The 16473-nt window shown below is 42.3% G+C and overlaps 1 protein-coding gene and 1 pseudogene across 4 annotated transcripts in view; both read left to right on the forward strand.

Moving 5' to 3' along the window:
- LOC111959698 (ubiquitin protein ligase E3 component n-recognin 3) overlaps positions 1-12018 on the forward strand; it is a 43065-nt gene extending 31047 nt beyond the window's left edge. For all 4 annotated transcript variants that reach the window (XM_023981463.2, XM_023981464.2, XM_023981465.2 and 1 more), the window contains 9 exons: positions 1268-1370; positions 3538-3638; positions 5139-5263; positions 6254-6361; positions 6583-6708; positions 6829-7008; positions 7875-8084; positions 8304-8443; positions 8595-12018. In XM_023981463.2, coding sequence (XP_023837231.1) covers positions 1268-1370; positions 3538-3638; positions 5139-5263; positions 6254-6361; positions 6583-6708; positions 6829-7008; positions 7875-8084; positions 8304-8443; positions 8595-8712 — 1211 coding nt within the window. In that variant the 3' untranslated portion in view covers positions 8713-12018. The remainder of the gene's footprint in view (positions 1-1267; positions 1371-3537; positions 3639-5138; positions 5264-6253; positions 6362-6582; positions 6709-6828; positions 7009-7874; positions 8085-8303; positions 8444-8594) is intronic.
- A 1601-nt stretch (positions 12019-13619) lies between these two features.
- Positions 13620-16473, forward strand: part of LOC111959963 (myosin-IIIb-like) — an 87662-nt pseudogene continuing 84808 nt past the window's right edge.

The following is a 16473-nucleotide window of genomic DNA, read 5'->3' on the forward strand; positions in this document are numbered from 1 at the left end:
TGTTGCGCTAGTTTGACAGCCATGTTGACAAACTCCTGAAAGTCCATATTGCAGCAGAGGAATTCAATGTTTTGCTCCATTACAGCTGTCATAACTCTCTGGGGGTGGGGGTGGGAATTAAGTCAAATATTGAGCTACAGGTCTGTTGACAAGGTTGCATGTAAAAATATATATATAATTTTATTACCACTGGGTGAGAGAGAAAGTAGTCTACACGAGCGCAGGTGGTATATAGCGTTCGCCTGCTTGTAAACCGAAAAAACAGAAATTAGTTACCTCTGGTTCATTTAGCCATTCTGCCATTCCTATGTAGAAAGAATAGGGTTTTGGTATAAATGTAAAAAATKTGCTTAAAATGGACTTAGGAGATCTTATAGATTTTGTTCTATGAGATACAGTATCAGTCAGTTAACACAACCTTTATATGCTTCAAAATTCACTAATATCTTCTAGAACAAAACATTTAAGATCTCCTWAGCCTGTGTTTACCGCATACCTTATTTTCGGCATTAAGACAAAATCWAAATTTTCCCATAGACTTTGTCCAACGAACCATGGCGCAGTTGGTGCATACAAAAAGACGCCATTACAATTGCTATATTCCTTTCAGGTACAATTTTCTGATTTCCAATATACTTTTAACTATGGACCTAATGAACACTAACTTTCAGGGCTAACTTTGTGTGAGGCCACTATAAGAAATAGGTTAATTTGTTTTTGGGCTAATAAAATAAGAGGACACTTCCAGGAGGTGATAAAAAAAATTGGTSTGTGCGTGCACCTTGGGGTGGCAGGTAGCCTAGTGGTTAGAGCGTTGGACTAGTAACCGAAAKGTTGCAAGATCGAATCCCCGAGCTGACRWKGTAAAAATCTGTCGTTCTGCCMCTRAACAAGGMAGTTAACCCACYGTTCCTAGGCCGTCATTGTAAATAWGAATTTGTTCTTAACTGWCTTGCCKAGTTAAATAAAACAAGTGTGAGRAAGGTGTGACACTCTTCATGTTCCACAGTGAACAGGTGTGACTCCTGACCAGAGGATAGCTGGGAGCAGAGTAGTGCCATCTATCCATCTGGCCTGCTTTCTCCCAGCCAAACCATTACGCTCAGTTCATTCAAGTCAACTGTATTTGTCATTTGATTCACTGATGGTGTGATAGTGGGCACTGGCCTACTGACATGCAGGTGGACMGTTTTACAGTAGCTGTCTCATTTCTGTGCCAGTGTTCTGCTCTATCTCGCTGACCATTTTAAAAATGTCTGTCTTTCAGATCAGCTGTTCCAYGTGCTTGCCATGCACATGCGTCTGTACAGCATTGATTCTGCTTACAACCCCTGGACCAGGTTGACCCAGGTGGCTCCGAGCAGAGACGAGTGAGTTAACGGCTACCCTGACGCTACACCACACAGACCTTTTCATCTACTTTGGCCTCTCCTCGTCCTGCAATCCCACTACACATACGGCTGTCTTATCACAAACTCCGCCACACTCACTGCATCAGCCAAACACACTGAACCTCTCCCCCCGAATCCTGCAGCTCCACCTCACCTGACATCTCTATAGCCCTCTCCTGATCCCAGTTTATCCTAACAGCATCCTAACACAGCCTGTAATCAGTGCCACTTTCCCCTCACCCTCAACACCACCACATCCTGCGTGCCCTGACAGCTTTTCCTCCAGACAAAAAGGAGTTAAAAACAGAGAAGGAACCATGTGTKGTTGCCATAGATGCCAATAATTGCTGCATCTGGCAAATTACCGGGTGCTCCACAGAGAGCGAAACGACCCCTTCAGTCGCTGCGCCGAGAAACAACTGCCCCACACATCTCAGCCCTCCCCCGCCCAGCGTCATCTTTCACAGCATCGTAGAAACCGAGACATTTAACAAGGCAGTCTTCTTCATACGCTCTCTCTCTCTCCACACTGCTTGTTTGTGATGCGTCAGGTGTGTTCTCGGGCGTCAGTTTGCCTTCCGAGGTTTACAGCCTTGAGAGCGATCAGCATCCCACTCGTATAACACTTCGCACTATTAGATACGCTAACGACCTCTCTCCCTCCCAAGACGGCTTTTACACCTGTTACTATTTAAATGCTTCGAGCCATGCAGGYGTCTCAGTGGAGCAATTTTGTGTTAAAAATACCTTGTTAGGGATTCGGAAGGCAGCTATGTCACTGACACCCTCAGGCAACCGTGTAGCTCTATTTAAATGGGACAAGGGAATGACGACGCTCATGCCTTCCAGACAGTGACCTAGACATTCACTTTTTTCATATCCTTTCTCATATGTCAATTTTTGTGGATGCGTTTCACTTTTTTTTTTGTTTTCAAAAGACTGCGTTGCTCATTGTATGTATTGGTCATGTGGATTTGACTGCAATTTAGCTGCGAGTGCTGTATGCTGTAGTTTAGTCTTTTGCATGAGAGGGAATTAGAAGCAGATTGCTGCGTCAGTTTTTCTGTTGTACGCTAGAATGAATAGTCTCGAGTGCCTTTCTAAAATRGAATGCATTATTGTGTAAGTGTGGCCCCTTTCAGTCGAAATCCCCGGACGTCTCCTTAAGGTAGAGTGGAGATTAGAGGCTCTCTCTATGGGCAGCCAGGAGGAAACGAGMCATTTTTTAAATGGAGACGGCAACAACAATCTTCAGTATGAGGCTCCAGCTGCATTATAGCAGTGAGTCACGGGATATAAAGGAAATATGCTTTGCTTTCCCCCACTGCATTAAAGTGGAGGGCAATTAGAAAGTGTGTCGTCATAGTTTTTTTTAAGCAACGTTTAAGTGCAGCGTATATATTCAAGGGAGGACTTTGCTCTTGGCCCTGACAAGATAAAAAGCAATAGGATATGTATAGTGTGTACATAACCTCACTCCAATTATGGTTTCTCTAACATTCCCCTACCAATGCTAAGTTATTGAGAATAGTCAGGGGTTGAAATGGTCAGGATTGATTTTGGGAAATTTGGTTCAACCTTTATACAGAATCATTTGATTTGCGTTCTACCATTCAATGTTATAAATGAGTACTTTTCCACATAAGGTCTGCAGTGCAATACAAGTATTGAGGAATTATCTCTCTAAGGAAAAGCAATATATATATTTTTTATTCCATGAATAAAAGTTATTCACCTTGGGGATCGAACTCATAACCAACACATTTTAGAGCCCACAACAGCAGTCCATTTATGGGGGGTTTGTTTACGTAGTCTTTCTAGGGCAGACCAGGGCTTTTGGCACCGGTAGGTTGCTACACAGTAGCCGACCAGCAGAGCTTGTGAMTTCACACTCCAGACCGGACACAGGATTCACCCAGGCCACGATCGTATTCAAATTGAACGTGCGTTCCTGGAACGGGCTTCCGGTGTGTTCCGGCCCATTTCCACCCCTGCGAATAATAAAACCTTTACGGGTACCCACAGTTTCTTGTTTAACTGCATACTTTACTCTTAATGAGCGTGCTGTATGTTTTTCAACATGTCTTTTAAAAATCCTTACCCTGAGCTTGTATTGGTAAAAGGTTCCATGTGTTGTTCCCTACAGCTGCCTGGATGACGAGAGGCCAGAAGTCCCCATGCTGTTCAGAGACTGCCCATCCCTGCTGATCATCTTTGTGTTGACCATGCCACAGCCGCTACGCAAAGGTGCTGTCACTGTTCTTACTATCCTGACTGTGTTTTCCCCATCAGTCCAAGGGGACGGGGAGGGGAAGGTGGGTTAATGAGGCTACAGAGGGAGGTTTTTCAGTGGCTGGGTCAGAACAGCAAACCGTTATCAGTCCTAATCATGACTGAATGTCGGGAGGGTTCTTATCTGTTCCCTTTTTTTGTATTTGGCTGTGAGGAGCAGAATGACATGGATCGCTTTATGGAGGCTGCCCGCTTCACATGCCCTTCATCTCCAGCTGAGCGCTTCCTGTTTGAGCTCCTCCAGGCTCAGCACTGTGCGCGAGGGGAGGGCCACCACATTGGAGGCCAAGTTGCAGCAATCAWAGGCCTACTTAATGGGTGCCATGCCACACAAAGCTGATCATTTCAGTGATTACTGAACTGACTGAACCCATGGACACGGAGGTGGTTTGAGGCCTGAAGATCTCTCCTAGCATCAGAACAGGGGAGAGATAATCAACTCTGTTAAACCAATATACAAGTTATAAAGAGCATTGGTTCTGTGAGGGGATATGTCTGTGACAGGTTTTTYCCCTCAAACGAAAGCCATTTCACAGCTATAAGAGCTCTCCTTCATATCGACTGAATAACACTTCCTTACATTGCCCTAAAGAGTCTGCCGAGGAAAAGGGCATTCAATGTCTTATTAGCGTTTAGATGGTCTCTTGTATATTTTTTCAATTCCACATTGATTAAGCCAAAATAAGCATGACGGTCCTCATTGTGAGATGGAGAATTGATTGTAACACATTACGATGAGAGATGGGTGTGAATTAAGTATTTAATTAAAGTCGGGGCATGGAGATCAGGACGTGCCTGGGTTTTTGTCATGTTTAGAGTGGATAGGTGGGAGGGGTTGGGAGTTCCTAACAGCCTGTGTGTCCTTCATGGCAGTAAAGGTGTTGTCTTTTTTATGTGCTAACGCAACACAATGGACCTGTCACCAGCACCACTCTCCTGAGGAGGGCAAATAATGGCGCTCATTGTATTTCTGTCACTTCAAATCCAACGCCTATTTCCACCTGGCGGYCTGGGTGCTGGCTGCCTCCTGCTAATTACCAGTCTATTTGATGAGCCTTTATCAACACGGGAGACGAGAGAGCCACTCCTCTGGAGACCAAACCCAACCTATTGACTTGTCTTCTAGCCCAATAAAAATGGTGTCAATCTCTTTTGTAGGCACCCTGATTGCCCAGCTTACAGAGCATTCTAGGCCTCTTAAGTCATTCCTTTTATTCCGGTTGCTCATAAATGAAACTGCTTTCTATTTAACAAGCTGTTCTAAATAGTAATTGGGAAGAGAGAAAATGGCAACAACTTAGTTATAAATCTGTTATGAATCTCAAAACAATGAGACAGTCGGCCGAGTGTCTGACCAAGAATATGTATGTGCGACACGATATATTTGTTCCGCCAATGTTAGTGCGCCTAACCTGGGTCTGTGCATCGCCTCTCTCTCTGTCCCTGTCCCTGTAGAACACTTCATCTGTTTGGTGAGGATGCTGTACAACCTGCAGTACACCCAGGCCCTGGCTGCTCTCTCAGCCAAGTTCAGCCCCGAGGAGAGGCAGGCCTGGAGCACGTCTGGAGCTCTCAAGAAGGTAATGGAGATATCACCCTCCTCGCCGTACTGCTGCTTTGTACTCTACCAAGGGCCTTATGTTGTGAAGCCAGTGCATCCTATCTATACTTTCTACTTGTTATCCCCGGGACCTGTTTACATCCGTGGCAAATGAAGGTGTGACGCAAAATGCAAATTAAGATTTAGAMCTGGCCCGAGTTCCGTTAAGCAGTTTGGGTTGTAGATATATCGATCATCGTTATCAAGGAGAGAGTGATTACCGGAGCTGGGTGGCATTAATTGGCTATTCATCTTCAGTCTATTAAATCTGTATTAGCGAGTGGCTGGTTGGAATGTAAATGGGCCAACAGCAAAATGCCTCCCCTTTAGGGTGTTTTCTATCTATTGTGGCGCAGCTGAATATCTTACCCCACTTTGTCACGAACAGTGCAGCACTCGCTCACAAGCTGTCATTAAGAYGGCTTGGAAATCCTCATTGTTAACACAGGCCACATTTGGAGGGATGTCATTGTATTTAAATTGCTGTAGATAAAAAGACTGTCTCAACCGAGATCCCGAGCCCAGAGGAAGGAAATCCAAAGACATTAAATTCCTCCCGCTATAAATCTATGACAGAGAACGCCAGGCTAGATAAGACTGGCTGCTGTTTTCTATTCCCCCCACTGTGAGCTTGATAAACGCTATCAGATTATTATTTCAATCAGTTGAATTTGATCAGAACACGCATTCAGTAATTTATTGGTGCGTATCAACGTTGCCTATTTTTTTTATTGCATAAAAATAATWATTTATTATTCTGCATAAGTTATTATTTTATACAGTGCAAATTTTAAAGGGAGGTACGGGGGTTGGAGACACTGCAGCACACTTGACAATGGACTTGCTTGAATATCATATGAAGCTGGTACAGTGGCATGAGACTCCTGAGAGCCTAATACTACTGTTGTACTATAGTATTATGTACTCTCAATGTGTCACCTCTCCACTGCTTTTGGACTATATCCCACAGAATGCTTTCAATGCCGAGAAGTCCTATGAAGCTCTTCTCAGCCATGTCATCACTGAGCTGTCCAAGGTGAAGACTGTGTATGACGTGAACACCGAAGAGCCATCCATGGTAAGTCCTATCAAGTTTCGTAAAAATATATTAAACCATTTCAAAGCTGCCAAGCTCCCAGTACTTGGCTAGCCCCCCCCCACACTCAATTTTCTTTATTTTTTTACATGATAAATTGCCCATTTAACACCATCTGTGCTCTCTCTGAAGGAGATCTATATCACCCCATTATCTGTTGAGAGGTTATTGATGAGGCATTACTCCTGTGCTTCCTTCCCCAGCTGAGCACCAGTGTGTGGTCCCCACAGTCCATAGAGTACAGCCTCCAGCAGTTCTGCCTGCCCTACCTCCGCCTCTCCTGTCTCCTGCAGCACCATCTTTATGGGGACAACCTGTCAGGCTGCCCGGTACGGTTACTGCTACTGTTCCACACCTCACCACCTCTCTGCYTGCCTGCCTGTGTCTCTGTTCCATAGCTGCTCCAACCTCACGGCTTTAACTCATACTGACCATTTGTTCTGTTTCAGGAGGAAGAAGAGTTCTCAGGCCTGGCTGGCTGTTTAGGGCTCCTTGACCCAGTCCCTCAACCATCTAACCCCATGTACAGTGCCTCATGTCTGGACTGGACGGTCAGTGCTTTCGACCTGATGTCTCAATGGTGTTCTGAGGTCACAGGGCTCACCAACACTCAGGCTGAGAAATCAATGGTAGGTTTGAGGCTGAGCACTTCCCTCCACCAATCGTTCTCCAGTATATCGTCTCCGAAACACCAATGGTGGCGTCATTCTTTCTCCTTGTTCTTTTGGTACTAGTGACACCATGTGTTAAGCTGTGGCGCTGAATATAACCCCTCTTCACCTCCTGGGAGTGATGGTTTTTCACACACTGCCTTTGTCATTTGGCACTGGCCTTTTCTGCCATACATCACACAATGAAACCTCCCATCGCTTCACACGGCCATTCTGGATGATTCCCGCAGACCTTTCAACTGTGGACATTGTTTATTATCGCACCCTGGAGCTGAAGGGCATACAGAAAATGTGGCATATAGAAACTTTGAAGGATTTATTCAGTAGAAGGCTTAAAACAGGCCAACTTTTATTTCCTATATTTCTAAATCCTTTTTAGTAGCAAGTGGAGAGACTCGATGCCCAAGCTGAAATGAATGTACAGTAACCTCAGTGTTTCTTGGGCTGATGCTTAGAGGAGCAGGAAACAAAGTGCTGTGGTATTTTCTTCGATGTCTAATGGCTGCCGGGCCGATGAGTCCGCTTATTAAGAGTCTATTGACAGGAGTTTAGAGAGCGAGTGGACGAGCACATGGTTAAATGAAAGGGACTTCGGATTCAGCTCTCGAGTGATTGGATTGGCTTTCTTAAGTTATGGGCGGTTGAAGTTTAGGCCTGCCATGGACACAGCACAATAGTGAGCCAGATAAAGSCCCCAGCTCCCATTGTCTAAAAAGCCTGCACAATGCGGCCCAAGCTGTTACAAAGGATTGCCTAGGGCACACAGTTGGGGTTCATAATTGGAATAATGTTGTGACTGACGTGGTTAATTTCCCTCCATCCAGACYTTGCTTGTCCAGGATCTGCAGTGGGCATCCCCCCACCTACTCCACTTACCTGACAACTAYAACACCATCTTCCAGTACTACCACAAGAAGGCCTGCACTGCCTGCAAAAAAGTGCCAAAGGACCCGGCGCTTTGCCTCATCTGTGGCACCTTCGTCTGCCTCAAAGGGCTGTGCTGCAAGCAGCAAGGGATCTGTGAATGCGTTTGGGTGAGTGGCCCTGCTTTTCAAAGGCCATATTAGACTATCTGAAAAAACAGCATGATTTTTATATTGTCTTCAAAAATATTTCTTATTCAGCGAGTGGTTTAATTTTTAGGTCATTGATGGATATTATTACTCTATTGTACAAAATAAGAACTTGCATGCTTGGGTGGTGCTGCTGGGTGCAGATGACAATGTGATTTGGTTGTACGTGTCTGTMTTTAGCACTCTCAACACTGTGGCGCCGCCACAGGCATCTTCCTATTGATCAACGCCTCGGTCATCATCATCATCCGAGGRCACCGCTTCTGCCTGTGGGGCTCAGTTTACCTGGATGCCCATGGAGAGGAGGACCGCGATCTACGGTACAAATAAACACCATAGACCCTTTGCATTACACTTCAGTTTCATCTCACACGATCATCTTGTCAGGTTCTCACTAGAATGGTTGTGGGGGGGGGGGGACTATGCTGAAAACATTGTTTGAAATCACATTTTCTATTCCGGTTCTTACAGCCGTGGAAAGCCCCTGTTTCTATGTGTGGAGAGGTATAGAGTGCTGGCGCAACAGTGGGTCTCGCACACCTTCGATCACATCAACAAGCGCTGGGGGCCTCACTACAACGGACTGTAAGGTCACCTGAACCCCACACCCTGATGGGAAAGAATATCTTTGGTTTATGTGTCTGCCTCTGTAAAACATATGGGGAATCTTATCATGTGATATAAACAAACATGCAGTGAGAGTGTTACTGCCACAGCCTTGGTTTATGTGTAGTTTTGTGAACAATCATGCCTAAAGACTAACAGTGTGTGTTTTTTTATTTAAGTGATTTACTGTGTGGATTTTAACTGGGAGAAAGCACAACTTTTCCCAGTAACAGATTGGTTCTGAAGTGGTTTAGAAGCCAGAAATATTTTTTTGGGGGGGGCTCAGTCTGGTGAGTATTTGTACACTGATTGGCTAACAGTATGAGCTCGAGCTACTGGCTATTTCTTAGATATACAAATAGACAAATTTGCCCCATGTAATGTTAATGATAAGCATATTGTCACAATGTATGGGTTGGTGCATATCCCTCATTTTTCAGACTTTGTACTGCTGGCATGGGTTTAAAGCTCTTGATAAGTATAGCGATGTTATTGCAAATTGTGTTCTCGTTGTGTTTGTTGGGACATTATGGTAGGCGACARGTCCACTCAACAGAGTTTATTGCAGTCGAGCACAGGCTCTTTTTTACAGTGTAGTTGCAATTCATCCTCAGGTATTTTTTTTTTGTTGCTGTAGTTTAGAATACAACATTTTTAATATTTAAATAAATGCTGGTGCTCATTGTTCAAATAAGTAATTTTACTTTTTGTAAAGATTTTTATTTTCTAAAGAAATAAATGCTTTACGTTTATGGTTAGATGACTGGCAACCATGGTCGTCATCGCTATTGGTCTTTGCAGTCCTGCCTTTACTTAGGCTCCGGCCAGGTCCCTGAGGAAACTCAATGACCACTCACCAGTCTGGCCACAGTAGAGTACACATAAGACTGGTGTGGAGTATCTGTCTACTGTAATTGGCAGGCTCTTTTTCCAAAACTTCCATTGCGCAGAATCATTTCAAGTGCATTGGGATTTTGCTAGAGTTGAAATATTTGAATTTGGGGACTCAATGCATTAGTTATTCTACTGATATGGCATTCTGTAAGGGAATGGTTATAGTTTCATCCTTTAATGCTTATGAAGACTTTTGCAGTTTTAGATAGTACAGTTGAATAATTTTTTGTTAGTACTTGGGCAATACTGTTTTGGCCTTTCACATTTCCTTTGAGTTGCTCTGTGAAGTTATAGTAAATGTATATGGGCGCATAATGCAAAACCCTATCTTTGAATAAGTAAAGGAAATAGTTCAAGATAGCTTTTGGTCTCTTCAAATTGTTATCTTTGAAACTCCATAAGATGTCATTTAGTTGGTTTTGAGAAGTGTAATAGTGTTAACCTTAACATAACAAATGGATGTCATTCACCTAATCCACACTTGTGGTACAATATATTATTTTTTATACTGTCAAATAACCAATCTGTTTATTTGCTTTTGGTTGCCAAAAGTTAGAATTAAAGTAGCTATATTTACAGTGCCTTCGGAAAGTATTCAGACCCCTTGACTTTTCCACATTTTGTTACATTACAGGCTTATTCTGAAATGTTTTTTTGTCCTCAATTTACACACAATACCCCATAATGATAAAGCAATTTTTTTTTATTTTTTTTTATAAACAAAAAATGAAATCACATTTACATAAGTATTCAGACCCTTTACTCAGTACTTTGTTGAAGCACCTTTGGCAGCAATTACAGCATCGAGTCTTCTTGGRTATGACGTTACAAGCTTGKCACACCTGTATTTGTGGAGTTTCTCYCATTCTTCTCTGCAGATCCTCTCAAGCTCTGTCAGGTTGGGTGGGGAGTGATGCTGCACAGCTATTTTCAGGTCTCCAGAGATGTTCGATCGGTTTCAAGTCCGGGCTCTGGCTGGGCCACTCAAGGACGTGTGCTTAGCCGTTGTCCTGTTGGAACGTGAACCTTCGCCCCAGGTTGTTTTCAAGGATCTCTGTTCTTTGCTCTGTTCATCTTTGCCTCAATCCTGACTAGTCTCCCAGTCCCTGATAAACCTCCCCACAGGATGATGCTGCCACCACTATGCTTCACCGTGATGGTGCCAGGTTTTCTCCAGACGTGATGCTTGGCATTCAGGCCAAACCGTTCAATCTTGGTTTCATCAGACCAGAGAGTCTTTAGGTGCCTTTTAACAAACTCCAAGCAGGCTGTCGAGCCTTCAGTTTGGCAAGGGGGCCAGCTCTAGGAAGTCTTGGTGGTTCCAAACTTCCATTTAAGAATCATGGATGCCACTGTGTTCTTGGGGACCTGCAGAAACATTTTTGTACCCTTCCCCAAACCTGTGCCCCGACATAATCCTGTCTCGGAGCTCTACAGACAATTCCTTTGACCTCATGGCTTGGTTTTTGCTCTGACATGTACTGTCAACTGTGGGACCTTGTATAGACGTGTGTGCCTTTCCAAATCATGTSCAATCAATTGAATTTACCACAGGTTGACTCCAATCAAGTAGTAGAAACATTTCTTTTTTTTCTATAAATTTGCGAACATTTTTAAACCGGTTTTTGCTTTGTCATTATGGGTTATTGTGGTTAGATTGCTGAGGATGTATTTCTTTTTTAAATCCATTTTAGAATAAGCCTGTAACCTAACAAATTGTGGAACAAGTCAAGRGGTCTGAATACTTTCCGAAGGCACTGTATAAGGAAGACATTCCCCTATGCCTAAATTTCTCCAAGTTTAAATTAAGATATGTCCTTGGGTCTTAGATGCATTCCAACATTAGACATCAGACTTCAATACCCATAATATACAATGGTCATGAGATTGTTTTAATCACAGTTTTTGAGTTTGGTGTCTTAAATGCTTAGTTTCAATTACTACGTCTCCAACCGGAACAGTAGATCATTCTCAAGTTGTGCCTGAAAGAGTAATATTACCTTGTTTAGTGAGAAACACATTCAAATCCCTGGGTAATTTATTCTGGTGAAAAGATTTGGTGAATTKCTGGTCCACATCRTGCTCAAAGGAGGAATATTTTAAGGGAAAAAAACACGCATGCTGCTTATGTGTACTGTCAGTTTCCCTTCCCTCTTTTTTAAAATGTTTTTTTTTTTTTTTTTTGCAGTCCCCACTTTGTACATGACTGCAACAGAAAATCTGAGTGTACATGCTAATTGAAAGCTTTTTGTGTGTTCACCTGTATGAATGAAAATAAGAGAACAGTACATTACTGTAGGTGCTGATTCAGACTTTCTGAGTTGGATCAGAAAGTGTGACTTAGACATTTATTGCAAAATGTAACATATGTGAATAAAATATAAACAAACTCTGACACGTTTATCTTCATTGTCCATGCTAACGTATTTCAGATTTCCCTATGGACCAAATTATTTTATTCTCATTTGTTTTTTTCCCCCTGTCCCATTCAGTGTAGTTAATTAACATAATTGGCCTGCAGCAAAGCCCCTTGTGCTTCCTGTGTCTATTCTGGCTATGATTTCTCAGGACATCAAGTTCAAAATTGCGGTTAGCTCCATGGTAACCCTTAATAGTAGGTCTCTTAGCACTAACATGTACTTCCTGTTCTTACAGTCAACTGTTCAGTCCAGTTGGGAAAATAAGAAACTGAATGGTTCAAATGGAAAATAATTCTACACAAATATTCAGCCACAAGTTACAGGTAACCACCCTCCCCACATATTGTTTCTCCCAGACACTCRATCAATATTCTGCTCTCAGCTCTGGTCATATGGAAAAAGCCYATCTCCCTTTCTACACCACCATTATAAGCAGCCTCTCTTCTGTGCTCTTGTCAAATTTGTATTATTGCATATAGGAAATGTATTGGTACAGTGCTTACACCATGAGAAGCCCCCCCAAAAAACATACTATAATTGAAAGACATTAATTACATAATTGATTCAGATTGATCAACTTGTTGCAGCTAGAGGATCTCAGGGCATTGTTGCAGAAAGGTGCAGATAGAACAGATCATTGCTCTGGGACTGGGAGTGCTATGGATCATTTATTCATTGGCTGCTTGGACTGAACATAGGAGCCAGATTTAATTTTACAGATTGTACATTTTACAGGAAGAGCTATCATTTCAACTTTAGCACATAGCTTCAGTGGCTTTGTCTTTGTAGTTAGGAATAAAGGATGCTGTGCAATTTGGTTGTTCAATTCAAACATTTTAAAGGAGAAACATTTTGGCAGATAGGCCAATCACAATGCGTTGTTGCAGGGCAATAAGGGCATCTCATGCCAACTTTGACAGCAACAGATTTGTGCACTGAAGTAAAATTGAGTTGAAGTTGCAAAGACAAAAGTCCTCTCCAACGTAATGACCAATACCTGACAAAGCCTCTATGTCATGGCATCTCCAGTTAGTAAAATTTGTCGGACATCCAGAAGATACCAGCAGGGAATCCTAAGAGTTTCAACATTGATGAAATAGTTAGCTAGGCCAAGGCCTTATTCTGAGATGGACGCTTATTATCACACGAGCACGGAAATATCCACCATAGGTATCATCCCTAAATTTAAGGGATTTGTTGGTTCTGTGCTTTGGTAAAAACCTTCATTTAACAATTGTATGTATTTGTAAGACCTTATATGCTATGTTCTATATTATATTATCCTAAATAAAAAAATATAGAGTGCAGCAGTAGCCTGAAGAGCAACTATCTAAGGGAATGTTACATCCTCTCAATTGCTTATCAAGTTCCTCTTAATAATTAAATCCTTGACGGGTTAGTGACGGTCACTGCTATCCGGAATCCTTGGGACGTCCCTACCATAAACCCTAATCCCTATTTACCTAACCTTAATACTTACCTTAACTATTTTACATATCAACTTCAATGGGGTAGGGATAGCAAGGACAAGTTGGTGACCGTGGTTAGTGAGAAAACGGAGAAAATCAGTTTGGAAATGTCGCTATGGAAGGTAAAATACATTTAAAAATTGTAGCCTATTAATTGGATGATACAGCATGTCTGCATTATGCTAAATACTTTAGTCATGGTATGGTTACAAACGTCGGAATTTCGTTCATGTTTTCCACATTCCTTAGATGGGGATACAGAAATGAGTCACCTGAAAGAGTTGAGAAACCTGTGAACTGGCCATGTCATGTAGCGAAAATTGAGCTGTTCCTGCCATAATATGGACTTGGTCTTTTACCAAATAGGGCTATCTTCTGTATACCATCCCTACCTTGTCACAACACAACTGATTGTCTTAAACACATTAAGAAGGAAAGAAATTCCACAAATGAACTTTTAACAAGGCACACCTGTTMATTGAAATGCATTCCAGGTGACTACCTCGTGAAGCTGGTTGAGAGAATGCCAAGAGTGTGGAACGCTGTCATCAAGGCAAAGGGTGGCTACTTTGAAGAATCTCAAATATGAAATATATTTTGATTTGTTTAACACTTTTTCTGGTTACTACATGATTCCATGGCACCTGAATATTTAGAACTAGATCGCATTGCTGATTACCACTGCATGAATAACTTATCACGGCTGATTAGCATGATTTGGTCAGGGACATGTTGCTAGGATAGACACAGAGACACACTTAGCAGGATGTGATGGGGAATCAACTGTTACAAACAAGGTACAAGGTATGCAAGAATCTCAAATATAAAATGTATTTTGATTTGTTTAACACTTTTTTGGTTTCTACATGATTCCATGTGTGTTATTTCATAGTTTTGATGTATTCACTATTATTCTACAATGTAGAAAATAGTACAAATATAGAAAAGGCCTTGAATGAGTAGGTGTGTTCAAACTTTTGACTGGTACTGTATATATTTTCATTTTAGCCATCAATTGAGTACTTTCCTGAGAGCAATAGCAGCTGGACTRGCAATATCCTACTAATTCAGATCAGAGGCTTGAGCACCAGGAGAAAGTTGATATTGTAGAGTAGGTGTCTGATGCTGCCAGCCACTTTGGCCACACAGCTGCTCTCTAGCAATATAAACTTACTGTTGTTACAATAGCCTGGCATAGATGTCTGGGCAACAGGAGAATCAACACGTATGCAATGCACTGAGTAGACTCACAGATGCTTAGAAACAAAATAGTTCCATTCGTTAAGAGTAAATCAATGGCTCCAAAAAAAACGTTTTCACCTTATTGATGCACGAGGCATGTGTGATTTACTGTATTTGAACGGGACTGAGCTGGTAAAATTAATTTCCGGTTGATAAATGATGATAGCGTTGTCTTTTATCTGAAGTCTTACAGGGAGGAAAATGATTGGGCGGTCTCGCCTAGTGTTACATGTGCAGACTTATAAAGAAGGCTATTCTCTCCCCCTTGTCCCACGTTATGTTTGCTTTCTTTGAGGAAGGACACATTGAAGGACATCAGTCACCACTTTGCGCTGCATGTTTCAGATCAGTTCTGTCCATCTCGTGTCAAGCCATCACTCACCCTGCTCCTACGCCAATTCATAAATCTATCCACGCTGGTGCAGTGACAGAGAGAGACCTGGTGGTCCAAACATCGTTTACCTTTTTTCACGTCAACCGGTGCTCAAAATAAACGCTCCCCCATCTCCCACAGGGTCAGTCAACCTCTGTGACACATTGCACTTATGTGACAAACTGAAGAGATGTGAGAATTGAACTCCTCTCATTGAGAATATTCATCATTCAGGGAATATGGAGTACATACATATGTAAATGTTTTTTCTGATCCATCACATCGCACTACTACTCACTCAGGTGAATGTTTAGGCACCTCTTACTTTGCACCTTTGAACCATCAGGTTGTTTATGGCCTCACTTTATACAGACTGATTTATTACAGGCCTAACCCATCTGCTTTGATAATAGTGATTTATCCTTAATTTATGATACTATGGKGCAGTTTCCCGGACACAGATTAAACCTATTCCTGGACTAAAAAGCAAACTCAATGGAGARTTACTATTGAAAAGGCTGAATCTGTGTCCAAGAAACCACCCCTCATTATGTGATTACTTAATATGACTTAATATCCCACCTGTCATTGTAACGTTCGTCGTCGGAATGAGACCAGCGTGGAAAGTGTTCATGATTTAATGTTCAYWAAAACACTCAAACAAAATGGCAAAAGGAGAAAACGAAAGCACACAGTTCTGTCAGGGCAACAACCTAAACCGAAAACAACACCCCACAAAACCCAAACAGAAAATGACAAYTTATATATGATCCACAATCAGARACAACGATAGACAGCTGCCTCTGATTGGGAACCACACTCGGCAAAACAACAAAGAAATAGAAAACATAGATTTTCCCACCCGAGTCACACCCTGACCTAACCAAACATAGAGAATAAATAAGGATCTCTAAGGTCAGGGCGTGACAGTCATTGGATAAAGACACCAAAGTCAGATAGAAAATTATATTTAAAAAAAGAAGGAATTGTATTAGTAAGCTCTTTCAGTTTGATTTGTGTGGAGGTTGGGGTAGAGAAAAGCACCAGTCAAGGTAATCCCAGGCCAATCCAATTGATGCTGAAGACATTGAAGTGTTGTTAGTGGTGTCTCGCTGGACATCGACAGGGTCCCTGTGGTGCGTGCTAATCCAGATTCCCAGTGCAATGCTACTTGTTACATGTCCCCTCGGGTATAAGCAAGCGTCATCTGTATGGGTCTTGTTTTACTATGAGACACTTTAGTCATTTGTCTGCACTGTCCAAGGCTTAATGAGTCACAGAATAACACTCCCGATGTAAGTATCGTCGTTTGGTTTGAATTTAGCTTTCTCTTCGGCTGCTTTAAA

The sequence above is a fragment of the Salvelinus sp. IW2-2015 genome, linkage group LG36, assembly GCF_002910315.2.
Source record: "Salvelinus sp. IW2-2015 linkage group LG36, ASM291031v2, whole genome shotgun sequence".
In the NCBI taxonomy this organism is placed as follows: Eukaryota; Metazoa; Chordata; class Actinopteri; order Salmoniformes; family Salmonidae; genus Salvelinus; species Salvelinus sp. IW2-2015.